The 16078-nt window shown below is 42.1% G+C and overlaps 1 protein-coding gene across 37 annotated transcripts in view; it reads left to right on the forward strand.

The window, feature by feature from the left end:
• The first annotated feature begins 821 nt into the window (after nucleotides 1-821).
• camk2d1 (calcium/calmodulin-dependent protein kinase (CaM kinase) II delta 1) overlaps nucleotides 822-16078 on the forward strand; it is an 82850-nt gene continuing 67593 nt past the window's right edge. For 10 of the 37 annotated variants that reach the window (XM_047338716.1, XM_047338711.1, XM_047338715.1 and 7 more), the window contains exons 1-2: nucleotides 826-1177; nucleotides 4982-5076. In XM_047338716.1, the coding sequence (XP_047194672.1) occupies nucleotides 1116-1177; nucleotides 4982-5076 (157 nt within the window). In that variant the 5' untranslated portion in view covers nucleotides 826-1115. Of the gene's footprint in view, nucleotides 1178-4981; nucleotides 5077-16078 lie in introns of all 37 variants that reach the window. The other 27 variants (XM_047338731.1, XM_047338734.1, XM_047338736.1 and 24 more) reach the window with 11 other exon arrangements.

Consider the following 16078-nt stretch of genomic DNA (forward strand, 5'->3'; position numbering starts at 1 on the left):
ACAAACACAACAAACCGCACAAACCTGCAGGAACAAATGCTTTCAACAATATCAGCCAAGTCAGCAAAAACTACAAAAGTCATAGTCTTGTGTCTCTGGAGAAGTTTTAAGATGATTCTCAGCTTCTCTGTCCTCAGCAGAGCTGACCTGTAGCAGTTCAACCTGCGGCCTCTAGGTGATGCACTTGTGCCGATTTTCCTACTAGGAAGCGTTTGGAAGAAATTCAGCTTCATCAGGCCAAAAGCGGATGATGCTTTCACCTCCAAAATAAAATGAAAGATCGAGTTACGCCAGGTTGAAGCAACAATGAATATGAAGGTATTATTAATTTTGGAGCCAATGCAACACACACACACACACCCTTTTTTTGTTTTTTACATGACTTATTTTTGTTTAATATCAAAATCTAAAAAATGATCTTTAAGGAAGCAGCAAGTTTTGAGTGGAAAACGAACAAATAATATACACAAAACAGCAAATTATGTATAAAACTGGCTTAGCTCTAAGGCAGGACTTTAATTTGTATTAGAAACAAATATTTGATAGTTCAGGATATTTCCCCAAAACATCTGAGTCAGCAGCCTTTTTTTAAAATCAAAGCTTAAAACACACACCTGTCCTATGACTTTACTTCACGTTTTATTATTGTGATGGATTTGAAGTTGTGGTTTTTATTTTGATGATGGCTATTATTGTGATGATGATGATGATGATTTGTATCACTATTATTATTTAGCCCCTTGAAGGGTGAGGCAGATTAAATGGCGTGAGCGTGGGTTTTATTCTGAAACGTGATTCCCGGATGTGTACGCCGGTATATGAAGTGTCGACTGAGCCACAAACAGCGACACACTTCCAGCAGCGAACGGAGTGAGAGCGCAGGAGCCGGGAAGAGCGACAGCGAGTGTTTCCTGCTCCAGGAGCCGCAAAACAAATAAGAACAACAACACCAATAAGAATAAGAATAAGACTCCATTAGTTCTTTCTTTTCTTTCACTTACTTTCCTCCGCGGAAGGCGACAAGTGTCCGCGGGGACCCGGAGAAGAAGAAGAAGAAGAAGAAGGGCAGAGGACTTTGAAGCAGCTGAGGCGTTCAGGCTCCGCTCACCTCCGACATGGCTTCAACCACCTGCACCAGGTTCACGGACGAGTATCAGCTGTACGAGGAGCTGGGGAAGTGAGTTCTCCACCTTTTTCTACTCGTATCGGTGTTTTTTAGTGACAGTGAAGCGGCCGCTGGTTTTTGACTCCAGAAACCTCGCGCCACCTCCGCCCACCTGTTCCTACCTGTTCCCACCTGGAGAGTCAGTCAGAGCCCAACTCCAGTTCAAGATGATCTCCTTTTATTTCCACTTACAGCGTCAAATTAAAAGTGAATACAGGTGGTTTCATTTAACTTCTTCTGGGGGTTGAGCGTTTCTCTCGTGTCGCTCTGGATCATTTGAATCTCTTCAACCCCGCTCACCGCCCATTCGCTTTTATTTTGGAGGAAGCGTGGATTAATAACGCCCGATCAGTTCAAATCAAAGAGTTCAAATTGCATTCAAAGCGGCGCCATGTGCATTGCAAGGATGCATGCCGGATTAAAAAAGAATCCTGTTTAATTTCTTATTCGTGTTAAAGAATGCTCCTCGGGTCGTGTGCCTCTGGCGACACGCCGGACAAGTGAAAACACGCAGAAATCTGGGTGGAATTTGGGTTGGATGTCTTCGTCAGAGCCGGTCAGGCAACATGTTGACCCCCACGTCTCTCTGTCAGCTGCAGTGTAAGAAAAGCCCTGACGGAGGGGACACAGTGAACGAGCCTCTCAGCAGTCTGCCCTGCGACCTTATGTTTTATTTACAGGTGAATCTCCCCCCCGAAAAAATGTGAAGTTCAATATTTGTCCTCACTTATTCAAAACGAGAGATCAAATAAAACAATTCGTTACAGCATATCTTAATCCTGAATATTCCAAAAGCTAGATACATACTTTCCTCCCCAAAGATACTGCAGGTCAGTTTACAGAACCACAGGAAACATTACGATAAGTGGGTTTATTGGGGGTATTTTGTGTAAATGGGGGTCGCATATGAAGTTAAGTGAAGCATTAACGAACCTCTATCCTTAGACTCATCGGACGTAAACTGAAATGTTTCAATAATTTTTTTTATTTCAATTTTGATCATGACAGCCTACAGCTCAACAAGTATAAAAAAAAAGTATCTCAAAGTATTAGATTGAGTAAATCCCTCTTCCTACAGTATCAATATCGTATATCTCTCAGTCTATCTCAGTACAACCACAATCATAGGGAGGACTTGATAGTTAGACATCGTCCACACCCTCCACAGGGAGGATGAGCCACAGTAGGTTATCACTGAAAGGGCTGGCTGTTCGCAGAGTGCCGTATAGAGCCATATGTGTAGAAAAGTGTGGTAAGAAGAGGTGAACAGGCAACAGGGATAACCGCAGCCTTCAGAAGATTGTCAAGCAAAGCCAATTGAAGAACTTGGGCGAGCTTCACAAAGACTGAGGCTTTAGTCAGTGCATCAAGAGCCACCACGCACAGACGTCTGCAGGAACTGGGCTGCAACCATCGCATTCTTATCAACCCTCTCCTGAACCAGAGACGACATCAGAGGCGTGTCACCTGGGCTGAGGAGAGCAAGAAAAGGACCAGTCCTCTTTTCAGATAAAAGTAAATTTAGCATTTCATTTGGAAGTCAAGGTCCCAGAGTGTGGAGAAAAAGTGGAGAGGCACAGAATCCAAGTTGCTTGAACTCCATTGTGGAGATTCCACAGTCTGTGAGGATTTCATTCGGGCCATTGGTCTTTTATTCGTCTACCAGGAGATTTAAGAGAACTTCAGGCTTCAGTCTGCTGATACACTTTAAGGAGATGCCAATTTCCTTTTCTTTTCTTAAGTATTGAGTGCATACATGAACATTCTTCTCAGAAGTTGCGTATTTCTGTGTTGTAGGTCCTGTTTTTAATGCTCTCTAAGGAAATATTCAAATATTTCGAGATAGTGGACTCATCAATCCATGAAACAAGAAACGCTTGAAACATTTAACTTTATGTGCAACGAATCTAATATATGAAATCCTCCCCCTTTTGAACTAAATTTTCTGAATAAATTCTCCAGTATCACATTTTTAGAGATGTGCCCTTATGTAAACTAGATGGAAATGAGACAGTGACTGCGCCTCTCTGTCTGCTGTGTTGGCACCAGTCATTGGTTTGTCTGCTGGTACAAATTTTATTGCGTTATAAACATTCCAGTTATTTATCATTTATCAAACTGACTTAACACCTGCTAACTTTCAATAAATCAATTGAGGATCATGGCTGAATAGCGGCTACGGGAGTTTTGATAACTAATAATCAATCCATGGATACGTTCATTGAATGTGTAGCTCGAGGGAGAGTTCTGCCAATGGCTCCACGTGCTCAGTAATTTAGGTTCATGTTATTGCAGCTGCATGTTTTTAGAGGGAGCACCTATTGTAAGCCTTTGTAACGTGGGTGCAGGCTGAGCACTCAACTGGTCGCAAATTAAAGGTGTGGCTGTTGTTTTGCAAAGAAGGCAAGAGGAAGAGAGCGGTGTCACAGTGCCAGTCAAAGCGATTTTAGAATGAATGAATAGGTGGGCATATCTGTTTCCAGTGAACTTAATGCCTGCTAATGCAACATGATCTACTTCTCTAGTTGTTTTCAGTGACCTTTTTAATCTGCGCTCTGTGGGCTCGTACCAACTGTGCTCGACTGACATCTTCCTCTAGGTGCAGCCGTTGGGGGTGTGTGTGTGTGTGTGTGTGTGTGTGTGTGTGTGTGTGTGTGTGTGTGTGTGTGTGTGTGTGTGTGTGTGTGTGTGTGTGTGTGTGTGTGTGTGTGTGTGTGTGTGTGTGTGTGTGTGTGTGTGTGTGTGTGTGTGTGTGTGTGTGCGCGCGCACGCGCATTTGGGGTTATTAATATTAGTTTTAGGAGGTGCATAAAATCCATGGAAGCAGAGTATATTTTCGAATAATTAATTCATGATTTTAGGTTTATTTAGCATAGAAAAATGACAAATAACAATGATATACAGTGCAGAGGGAGGCAGAAAACCCATTGGACTTATTTTAAAGACTCTACCTAAATATAGTTAAAATTTCACAAAATTAGACTATACAAAGTCGACATGCAGAAATGAATATGATTACCCATGTGGCAACATTTTTGCGCATTTCTGTGTTTCGGAAAGCTTCAAAGCAATCTGGCCCAGTAAGAGCACCTCAGTGGATATTTTTACGTCTGATGTCATACTACTATCCGCTAATATCTCCAAGTCTAATCTGGACCCGCAGACCTGACCCGTGTGGTTTGGAAAAGTATCTGTGAAATGTTGCTGCGCTTGTTCTCCTGCAGCAGTCAATGTGTTTCTTATTGAAGACCTGTCTAGCTTGCGGCTATCAAAAGCTTATACGTTGTGGCACTTTTTACAAGCGGCAAAGCCACTGAGAATGTAATCACCACTGGCCCTATTGTCTTTATGTGATCCATTTGATTTACAAGCTAGTTCAGAGGCAATGGTGATAGATGTTTGAGCAGAAGTGAAGGGGTCAAAGAAAGTAGGCTGACTAGGCGTCATATGAGCTGATTTAGATGTTTAAAATATTGCACAATCATTTTAATTTCTGATTTCTCCACAGAATTTTTTTTTTCTGGTGATGATATGAATTTGTGTTGTTAACCCGCTGTACTGCTGCTGTAAATGGTCTGTATTTGATATGTTTCGATTTTTATCATCTTAAAAACGTAAAAACTTTAGCACTAAAGAAAGGGACCCTTTTTATCAGTTGTTTGTTTTTTTCGTTTGTGTGTGTATAGAGCCTCTACAGAGCATTTACCTCCTGTTTACACTTGTCTGGACAGGGATGGTTTTCCCTCTGTCCTTCTGTAACAAAACTGACCGATCTTTATGTGTTTTGACTGATCCCTGCTCTTTCCCGTTGTGTAGGGGCGCTTTCTCAGTCGTGAGGAGGTGCATGAAGATTTCTACGGGGCAGGAATACGCCGCCAAAATAATCAATACCAAGAAGCTCTCTGCCAGGGGTGAGTACATAACGCTGAGCCGGCTTCAATCTCATGAGAAGCTGTTGTCACTCATGTTGCTGCTGTGTCATAAGACTTTAGATTCAAGACAAGAGGATGTGGCCGCAGTGTCTTATCTTGAAATGGTTCACCAGCTTTCTCCTCCTAAACTCTAGACTCCTCCCCCCGCTTTCCATTTTTCTGACTCCACTCATCAAAGTGGCACCAACACGAAGGAGCTCCTCTACATGACTCATTCCTCTCATATCGACCACAGCCTCCGAACTCCGATGAGCTGCCCATGACTCACAGAACTGGTTTTCACAGTAGAATACAGGCCAGTGAAGGCAACATGGTGGCAGAGTGGAGAAACTCTCTCCTGTTGTTCTCTCCTCATGGTGCCGCCCTTTTTCTTTTCTTTTTTTTTGCCTCTCCTCACCTTTTTCGTTCCCTCCGTGATTATCTGTGCAGCATGGGCGGAGGCTCCCGCGGATTGGATTTTTGCGCTGCTGATTGATCCCTGCACATGAACCTAACGGGCTGACGGCAACACACAAATACACAGAACAAAAGGAGACAGGCTTGAAAAAGCACATGGTGTTGGGAGCCGATTGCACAGCGGTAGCAGATGCAGCCTCTCATCAGAGAAGCAGGGGGTTTCCTCACATCTTTAGAAGCTGCATGAATTACAAACAAAACAAAACGACCGCGTGCATGTGGTTTTTAAATAAGAGAGAAAAGAGGCAATACTGGAAATGAACCGAGAACTAAAAAGAGATCTTGCTACTCCTGATGGATCACCGACACAGTGTCTCTATTCATTCACAGCCAGTCTTGCCATATGGTGGGGGGAAAAAAAACGAGGGTCTGAATGAGAAAGTTTGTGGTTCCCTGGTGTAATCATTGGTGCTGAGGTGAGGGGAGAACATGAGCGATGAAAAGGACGAGGGCAGAAAGGAGAAACGGGAAGATGTTTATAGAAGGGGAGTCCATGATTGATTCCATACTCGGATTGCTTTGGCCCAATGCCTTCACTGAGGCCGAGCTTCCCTCACCTGGAGGAGAAAATGAGGGGAAAATGGAAAGCTTAGACGAGGTGTGCATGCAAGTATTTGACGGCATCGCTGCTCTGGTGTTTGTAAATGTTGAAATCCAACTTCTTGAAGTAAGGAAAAAAAAAATCTAATTAGTTTTTTGAGATTTTTGAGTTTACACAGAGGAAATGTTTCAGTCATCAGAGGCAGAGGCTTATTTTCAGAGGTTTGGTTGTTATTCCTGTTGGTAGAATGAACATTGTACTGTGGTTTTGTGCTGAGCGAGGGGAAGATGGTCCAGGTTTACGTTATTCTATTGTAAAAATCCAACACAGTTCAAAGACAAACCTGCTGCTTCAACTTTGAAGCACTGTACTTTCTGTAGTAATATACCTCCGCCAAGGAGGTTATGTTCTCTAGCCAACTGATTTCCAGGAAATTTTGTGGAGGCGTGACCCAAGGAAGAACCGATAAAATGTTGGTGCAGATCCAGATCAGAGGGAGGATCCAGGAACTCTTTTTCACTCTCTTTAACATTACGAGGACATTTTTCAACATTTAGTTGCTTTCACTGAGAATAATACATTGATCCTGTCAGAAAAAAAAAAAAATCAGTTTTACATGTTCACATGGATGAATAGAAACAGTACTTTTTGAAAAGATGCACTTTAGAAGGTGTTTATAAAAAAATCGCTGGTGGTTGTGATGCATCAGATTTGTAACTGGCATGACTTGTCTCAGCTGTGGCTGCTGCCTTCACCATGATGGCCACAACACAAACCCATTGCTGGTAATGCCGAGAAGCCACAATGTGGTTAAAATGAGTCCATCATCACTATCACTGAAAAACAAAACTCAGACAAACATACGAGGAGTAAAAATATAGGGCTGCACCCCCAACGTTTTTGTCACTCAAATCAGATTCATCCAGCCTGTACCCATCGCGGGCGTCTTTACCAAGTGGACAGGATGACTTGACAGGGTGGACTGTTTTTACTCCAGCGGACAGCGTGAAAGTGAGGAGTACTCACTCTGCAGCTTCTTCTCGGGACTAAAAAGTGATCACTAACTGACAGACATCTTTATCATTTGGTTGCTTTGATACAATAAGTGCATATTTCCGAGAGCAAAGACAGTACTGGGGGCGCTTCCTGCCCTTTTGGCTAACAGACAGGCAGATACAGTAGCGCACTGTGAGAATGGATGATGGACATTAAAGCAGGCGGGCTGACCTCGAAGGCCACTTTCAATGAGGGGGAACCCCCGAGTCGCTGCCACTGCTACTGCGTGATGAGAAATCCTAAACGGGAATCTCCATCTCATTGGAGTGCCTTCATGTGGCTGTAAAACCTGGGCTTCACTCCAACAGGAAGTGCTTTCTGGTGCAGTTCACTTCCAAGAAATATTGACGTAATCGCAGAGTACCACAGCTGGACTCACAAGTACAACAACAAAATGGATCATGTGCTCTCAGAGAGTAGACGATTTCAAAATCACTTCCACATCTGTTTGTTTGCAAGGGCATCAACAGTGGGAATTACATGCTGTATCTGTTGTATTTCTTGGTGTCTGAGTCTTTCTGTATTTGCACAATTGAGAACATGAGCATTGTGATGTTGAACCTATGTCCTTGGCATTGAATCGTAGTATCCTGTGAGAAGGCATCTGGGCCATCCCTTGCTGTATACCGTTGTATTAAAGGAAAAGCTTGGTGCGAGGTCACCCCTCCACCCAGGGGAATCAGGAAATGGGCCGTTGATATGTAGATAGGACACAGCTTGGATTGAGAGCAGCGTTGGTGGGACTCCTCCGGGTGCAGCCTCCTCTCTAGATGTTTCCAGGCTGTAAAGCTCGCCAGATTTCAGTTGAAACAATCAAGATTTAACAGCCATTGGTGCTCATGCTTCATTTTGTATCATCTAAATGAGTCGATATTTGTGTGTTTAAGAAGTGTCATTGGTTAATTTTCAGTTTAAATGTCCTTGTTTGCAAAATGTGTTACCTTTTGTTAAATCTTAAATGTGGTGCTGTAAAGGGTCAGATATAGTTCAGAATAGACAGTGGATTAGACAGATGTGTCCACATAACTATATCTGTTGGTGTGTAAAGGCAGTGAGCTTGGTAATTCCCCCCTGGCTTTCATCTTGTGTCATAAAGCAGTTCACCAGATTTTCTTCTGAGGTCTTATTTACCATTTTTATTTATTTATAATCTTTTTACATTTTTATGAATTAACTTGATCAAGATAAGAAGTATTAGTAATACAAATTTGGAAAAAAAATTTGGAAACCCCCTGCATCTCCTCCTTCCAAATAAAACCGGAGCATATAACTAAAACATTACCCAGATGTGCTGAAGTGAAAGCATGTCCTCAGTGACAGTGCAGGCCTGTATGAAGGGGAAAACTAGGACAGTGGTTAAACACAGACCTAGTGATGCTTGGACTCGGCCGAGTGGAAATGATCACTTGACAAACCCACCAGGCTGTGGAAACGCCAGCTCTGGTTCAGGAGCCAGCCATTCTGTAATTTTTTGCTTCTGGAAAATACCCGAGGCCCCAGCCGCTCACACTGAACTCCTCATTCCCATGGAAACAAAAGAGATGGAGAACTAAATATAGTCCGTGGGGTAATATGGGCATTTGACTATATTACAGTCTTTGTGGTGTTAATTGCCCGAGTGTAGGATGCTGTGAGTGTTGTATGAATCACTCAGATGCATTTAGTTAAACAATGAACAGTAGTATTGTTTACGGAATTTTAAACTGCCCCTTTTTCGATCTGGCTTCATTTAATCTCAATGAGCTGTGTAAGTTCTTCTTGGGTCATATCCAGACACACACACACACACACACACACACACACACACACACACACACACAATGCAAGTTCCTAAAATGCCTGTGCCAACGAGTCAACAGGGGTTATGACTTGACCCTTCGAACAAATGGCCTGTATTCAGATTTGGTCACTGTTCTCACACACACACACACACACTGTAAATGTGTCCAGCTCTGTGGGAGGTGGGAGTGTTATGCAGTGCAGTGGTTGGCTTGGCAGCTAACGTCAGGGACTCAACACGCCATTCACAGAGTCCCCTGCTAAGACTAGGCATGAAAGAGATGGATCAAGGGAGCTATATTGTGTGTGTGTGTGTGTGCTTATAAAGGGGAAAAAAGACATTACACAAAGCAGCTGTGTGTACAGAATATTTGAGTGTGTCCTGCATCATTGTTACTACAGCTCATCCCTTAGGTCCTGGCTGACCCATATGGCCTATGACTTGGAAACCAGTGAGCTGTTGTTGACACGAGCACAAGTAGTAATGGCCCGTCACCACTTGAAGAGTAAGTCTCTGCCTAAATGATCCACTGACACCAATTGTTTTTGTTAAAGGCCCTGAGCTAATTGCTTATGCATGAATGAAATGTAAAATATTAAGAAAGCCCCTCGTGGAGAATCATTCAAGTGGAATACCCCAAATTTGAGCTTGAGAAGTTTCAGGACCTGAATTAAAGCAACGTGACTGAAGCAGCTTTTGATGTTAAACGAGATTAAAAATAATTCTTGAAAGATGCTAAATGACTTGGAGGTTTTTACATTATATTTTTGAAGGAATGGACATTTTTAAACAAATCTTGCTGGCCAGATTTTGTTTGATCACAGTCAGACGAGCGTCCCGTCCCGTCCCATCCCCCCCCAAGTCAGTTAAACAAGGGCTGAAGAATCTTACACATGTTCTTTACAAACCCAGGCCATTTCTCCCTATTCCCTGGGTGGAAATTTGTTTATCTACTCGTGTTTCTTTTTTTCCTCCCCTCACCAAGGCTCTGTGAGTGTGTATTGATTTTTACATGAGCATAAAACCTCAGTGTGTTTAAACCCTCTGTGACCGATTCAGCGGAGACCACAGGCTTTAGAGCTTTCTTACTTTCTACTGTGAACTTGTGGGGTTTCTCATCCATGTTCAATAATGATGAAGAGAAATGGCATAGCGTGAGATGTCCAGAGGGAAAACCAACCATAGCCTTATGGCAGCAGTGTTCGTATATGTTTGCATATTTGTAATCATTCACCCCAGACTCCCTGTTCTTGTAACTGATGCACAGCTGCTCACGGTGTTCTAAAAATATCTCATTAGAACGACACGAGGGAGCATGAAAAACAGAAATCAGGCTGCCATGTAATAGAGCAACTGTCAGCGGGGTGGAGGACTCCCCAGTCCTCCGCAAAAGGTATTTTCATATCTGGCTGCATAATTTACCCATCAATCAACTGGCAAAAGACAGACTTATTATTCCATCTCTCTTTTCTTTTAAAGGGTAATTAGTCTGATTTCACCTTCACACTCTATCTAACTGTATTTAGGATGAAGAGGAGATGAATAATTGAAAGAATGAAGGAATGGAGGACAACAAGTCAGGGGAAATCAACAGCATGAAATATGTACGATAAGCACATGCCATCGACTGGCATGCATCAGATGGCAAGCTGAAAAATGAACCCAACCAAATGTAATCTTATTCTTTCAATTGGGGAATTAAGTAATCTAATACAAAACCATTTTGTGACATGTCCCTCCATAATTTTAAGAGTCAGTGGGGCACAGTTTTTCAGATTTATATTTTTATTGCTCACTTGGCAGGCAGCAGATGGCAGGTATCGACTGTTTGATGAAATACATTGGCAGGCGCTAAGCTGATTTGTCTCCTATCGCTCACTTAATCAAAGCCCACAGGAGGCACCTCATCAATACTGATAAGCTTCATTGTCTCTCCTCTTGTGGGATAATAACACTGGATGCTCCGTTTCTCTGAAGTCAAGCTTTTGTTTTTTTATAAATCCACCTGGAGAAGAAAAGAAAGAGGAGGGGTCATTTTTCTGCCCGTCTGATTTCTTTCCTTTTTTCGTAAATTGGCTTGAAAGCGCTGAAATATTTGAAGGCTGATAATGATATTCTTCGATTTTAAAAATGACTGATGCGTGAATGGATTCATTTTCCATATTGACAAGGTAACAAGCAACAATTCTTTGAAGAGGTTTATAAATAAAATCAACTGGGATGATTCTGGAAATATATGAAAATCATCGAAAGTAAACTCTGTCATGCCACTGTTCCTTTGTCAATCATCTTCCTGCTTTTAATAACACTCAATGCTTTTAGTGGAGGGTCTTCCTTTTCCCCTTGCCATGTTTTTGTGGTCACCTTCGTTTTTTATTCTTTTTATGTTTTAAGGTGGCTGGCAAGTGACTCATTTCGACCACCCACTGCTTTGGAGTATGTCATGGCTTTAATGTCAGAACCTTTGCCCACTCTGTTGCTCAGGGACATTTCTGACGATATCATTCGGCTGGCACTTTCACCCACTCCAGCAGACATTTAGGCTAAAAACTTGGATGACACCACAGGGAACATTTTGCTCATGACGATAGGTTTGGTTTGGTGTAGATCAATGGCAAATCCTAAAAGTTAGTCTTCTCCAACCCATCACAATATTCTCCCTATTCCTAACAGCAAGTATTGTGGGTGTTGGGCTCTGCCAGGGTCAAACCTTTTCACCTCTTCCAGATTCTCAAGATGATGTTTGTAGTGTGTCAGGTGGCCTCAGGATTGGATCTCTTCTTTTCGCAGATGATGTAATTCTTCCTGCTTGATATCAGGGACAAACTGAGATGATGATCTTTTAGCTTAGGGTGTCGAGGCTAGGATGTGAGTCAGCAACAGGGGTCAGCTGTGGCTCATGAGGGATAGCAGGTCATCTACTAACCATAAGGCTGGTGGTTCAATTGATTTTCCAGGGCACTGAACCCTGAAATTGCCCCTGACAGCTGTGCAGATTTGTAATAAAAAAAAAAGCGCTATATATATTTTATTTGAAAAGTGTTAAAATAAATTTCACTTTATGTATTCATTCAGTCATACCTACTTGAGTTAAGCTAGAGGACCCTTCCTGCTTGTTTTTCATCGGTGTCATCCACTCAGGTGCTGTCTCTCCTGGTTTCTTTGAAACATGGGGATGAATTGGAGTATTCCCCCTGGGCTTTATTCTAAATCCTCATTTAGCCAACTAGGCCAGCCACTTGAGGGACAGGCTGCCTGCTTTAATTAGGGCTTCTTTGTCTGTCAGACAGAGACTGGGTTCTCCAATCTAGAGATGACATCTAACAGTGTTGCTCTTTTCTGCCTTAATAAACCATTCCAGTAGCTCTGAGACTCCAAGGTCAGTCCATCTCTGTCCCTCTGAAGCTCTTTGCCTCTCTGAAAAAGAGCAATCCCTTCATTCATTCCCTGTCCGTTTCTTATCTCTGCATCTTGTGTGAATAGCAATGGGCGGGTCATTATTCTACATGGGGCTGATCTCTGAATTGAATCTTTCTGCTCATTACTTGCTGTTTGAGCAGATAAGGGTACAGTTGGAATGTGTTGACCTGTGGGAGATGTAGTCCCAGAACTCTTGACATGCACCTTCAAAACACCCTTCATGGTTTGAATAATGTATTAATGTAATATTGCTCTACTAGAAAAGTGTACAGGTGATGGGAGTTTCCTCCTGCTGCAGGACATTGAATTGCAGGATAAAGTTATTTTTCCGTGGGTTATTATTTATCAACTCTTACTGGCATTAATACTTGGCCTACTACGAACACTTCTATCATTGCCTTTCACATTTCCCAGTATAAAAAGTGTATAACTAGATACACGCATCTCAGATGCATGGCTTAAAAACTGGGTAATGTAACAGATTCAAGGAAGAATTTGAAAATAAATAGTTGGCATATATCTAAGAGCATGATGGCCAGTTTCTTTTGATAACAACATTGTCTAAACATCACAAAAGGTTGTGCTAGATGACCAGCAGCAGACCACCATCGCTGCACAGTCCCCATCTGGCAGCTATCCTCACTTGGCTGGACATTGTGTGCACTTGTGGAAAACCCACTGGATTTGTATTAAGGGCAGCAGGACAGTAAAGCATAACTTTTTTACGGTCCAAACCAAATGAATGAGAAGACCCCAAATGATCGCTGTAAGTGGACTTAGTGGAGCTGTGCATTGCTCTCTGGGTGTCTGCCCTGGACTTGGTGGCACTGTGGCCGGGCTGTGCGCCTTCTCCCTTTTGCCTGTGGAGCTGTCCTTGATCTCTGCGTCTGTAGCCAGGTGACTTTTTTTTTTTATAAAACCATGTCGTTGGAATGGAAATAATGCATAACGATTTTTTCAATGTCTACATAGACCACTGTCTGTATGGGGTCTATGTTAACAGCATCCCCAAAGCAGAAAGACTTTAATACCATATTCTTAAGCATTTTATCTATTGATCACAAGTCATATTGTCATTGTAAAATTCAACAATGTTATCGAATATGAACCTAATATCTTGCAGCCCTATAAGGAGCACTACCAAAACAATATCTATTTAGAACATTGAAACTCACTGTTTACAGCGTTAACCACCTTGAGACGGCACACAGTTCATAAAGTCCACAGAGCCTTTTCTAAGTGATGATCCTATGTTGTTAAAAGGCCCCTTGAGGGATTCTCCTGTAGTAATTAACCACATAAGCAATGGAATTTGTTGAAGTTTTCTCATGACACTATCCAGACTGTGTAAATAATAGATTCCCTAATGCTTGGACAGCCCACACATAGTGTGCACCAACAGCAGAGGTGAAAAGCTGCCAGAACCATGCTAAAAGGCATCGGGCCCTCCAGGGAAACTCTTGGCAAAAAATCTTGTTTTGTCTCTCCCCGCCGTCACCTTCCCTCCTTTCAATATGTTTTCTCTTCTCTCATGCTTGGTGTATGAAATCAGAAATTGCCTCGCTCTCTGGAGTTGATTTGAGTCATGTTTTTAAAGGCAGCAACAGCTTGTTTTCTGCCAAAGACTGTGGGAAAAGGGGAAACACCCTCTTCACTGTCACACAGCTGCCCTTTCCCCAGTGGTTTTATCCAGTTCTATTTCTGAGAAGATCAGTTTCTTTTTTCGGCATCCATCTCTTAATGTGTTTCACACACAAATGTTTGTATGTGACAAGGATCCTTTTTTAGTTTTTCCATAATTGACTGCAGTTGCTTTCACATCTTCAAGTGTGAAAGGGTTAAAACACAAACAACACTGTCAGATTTAATAAGAAGCCAATTTAACAATTAGATCAGATCACAGTTTTTTTTGATAAATGTTGGAATAAAAAACGATATTTTTATCATAGCCTTTCTGTCAGCTCTAATCAATCCAACCGGTCTCCTTTGACCACCCACATCAACAAAGTGTTTCCATCCACAGAACAGCTGCTCAGTGGATGTTTGCGCCTTTCCAATTAATTCTAGCACCAACAAATGATGCCACATTGAAAGTAGTACCGGACCGAAACAGATGTTTGTTGGCTGATACCAATATTTGGGAGTAAAACAATTCGGATACAGATATATTGGTCAATGCATATGTATGGATATAGTAAAAGGGAAAACAATTTCAATGACTACTATAATGATCATATTAAAGAAATGCAATTGATGTTGGATATTGTACAGCTTAACCACACATTTTATTTTAAATAATTATAAATACAAATATAACCTAATGTTTATTATAATATAAAACCAAACAAAAAAAATATGAACATCTTTTCTGCATTATTTATTGTGTAACATGTTTATCCAAAGCAACTTCCAATTAGTGCATTCAACATCTATGAGAGGCCATTCAGGGTTCAGCATCTTGCCCAAGGATACTTCAGCATGGGCTGGGACTCGAGCCGCCGACCTTCTGGTTGGAGGACGACCCCTCAGCCACAGCCCCCCATGAATAGCACCTGAATCTTGAATCCCATCTGGGCAGGTGGTGCTTTCATTTCCTAGCATTGTCAAAATCATCTCGTCAACGATGTCCTTACGGTGGAGGGGCTTGAAAATGGATCAGTTTGACAGCAAGGTCGAAGAATGTTGAATATCTGGGATCAACATAATAAGAAAATAGAAATCTAATGTGGAAGAGGAGATCCAGGTGGGTGGTTTTTGCTCTGTAAAGTCTGCAATCCAACGAGAGGGGGCCAAAATCTCTTTCTACTGGCTTTCTGTGGAACAAAAACATCCTTAGCACTCGGATGTTAACCTTAGGTCAGAAACAAGGTTTCCTTTTGAAAGCAGTGAATTTGAAGTAGAGATGGAAAATGATGGTCTGTAGATGGGCCAAGAGGAAATAGGAAGTGAATAGAACCGATGTGGACAGAGGTTAACAATGTTTTCTGTATGCAAGGTTTCCTTTATAAGAAAATAGCAAAGGCATGCCAGGTTTAAAGCACACAGAGGAGGTGAGTAAATATGGAGTGAGTGGACGAAAAAAGTTAGAGTGTAAGAATTCAGAGTGTTTCAGCCTTGTAGAGAGAAGAAGCGACATCAGCCCTGGAAAAATGATCAGTGTGTGGGCGAGAGCTAATGGAAGCAAAGTTCCTGTGATTGTGCTGGAGGGAGTCAGGATAGGTCTGCTCCAGCAAAGTCCTATTGAGCCTGACAGATACTGGTGGAACCTTTTTTTTTTTTTTTTTAAGTTTAGTAACACAATACATGTGTTATGTGTTAAATCTGGGGGTGGCAGTGTCAGTCAGCCACTATTTTGTTTCACACTAAATATCTCTGCGTTGGTGATCCCCTGACCTTTCCTCTGAAACTGCCATGAAGTTGACATTTTGGGTTTCAAGTTAACTGTGTTTTCAACGGTAACCAGCACATATATTCAGACGTATAAAACCACAAGATTTAAAATCACTTGAAAAGTTTGACAGCTTTGACCCAAAACAAGGCTTAAAGCTCTTTGTTAAATCGAGAGCACCTCGACGCGATACCATCAGCTCATCCCACTGGAGCACTTAATGGCTGACATTTAGATAAACAGCAATGATGCATCACATTTTTCTTCCTTCCTCATTCCACGTCTGTCTGTAGCTGTTGCCATCACCTGTTTCACAGAGGACTGGCTTAAACTTTTGTCT

The sequence above is a fragment of the Hippoglossus stenolepis genome, chromosome 23 (assembly GCF_022539355.2).
Source record: "Hippoglossus stenolepis isolate QCI-W04-F060 chromosome 23, HSTE1.2, whole genome shotgun sequence".
In the NCBI taxonomy this organism is placed as follows: Eukaryota; Metazoa; Chordata; class Actinopteri; order Pleuronectiformes; family Pleuronectidae; genus Hippoglossus; species Hippoglossus stenolepis.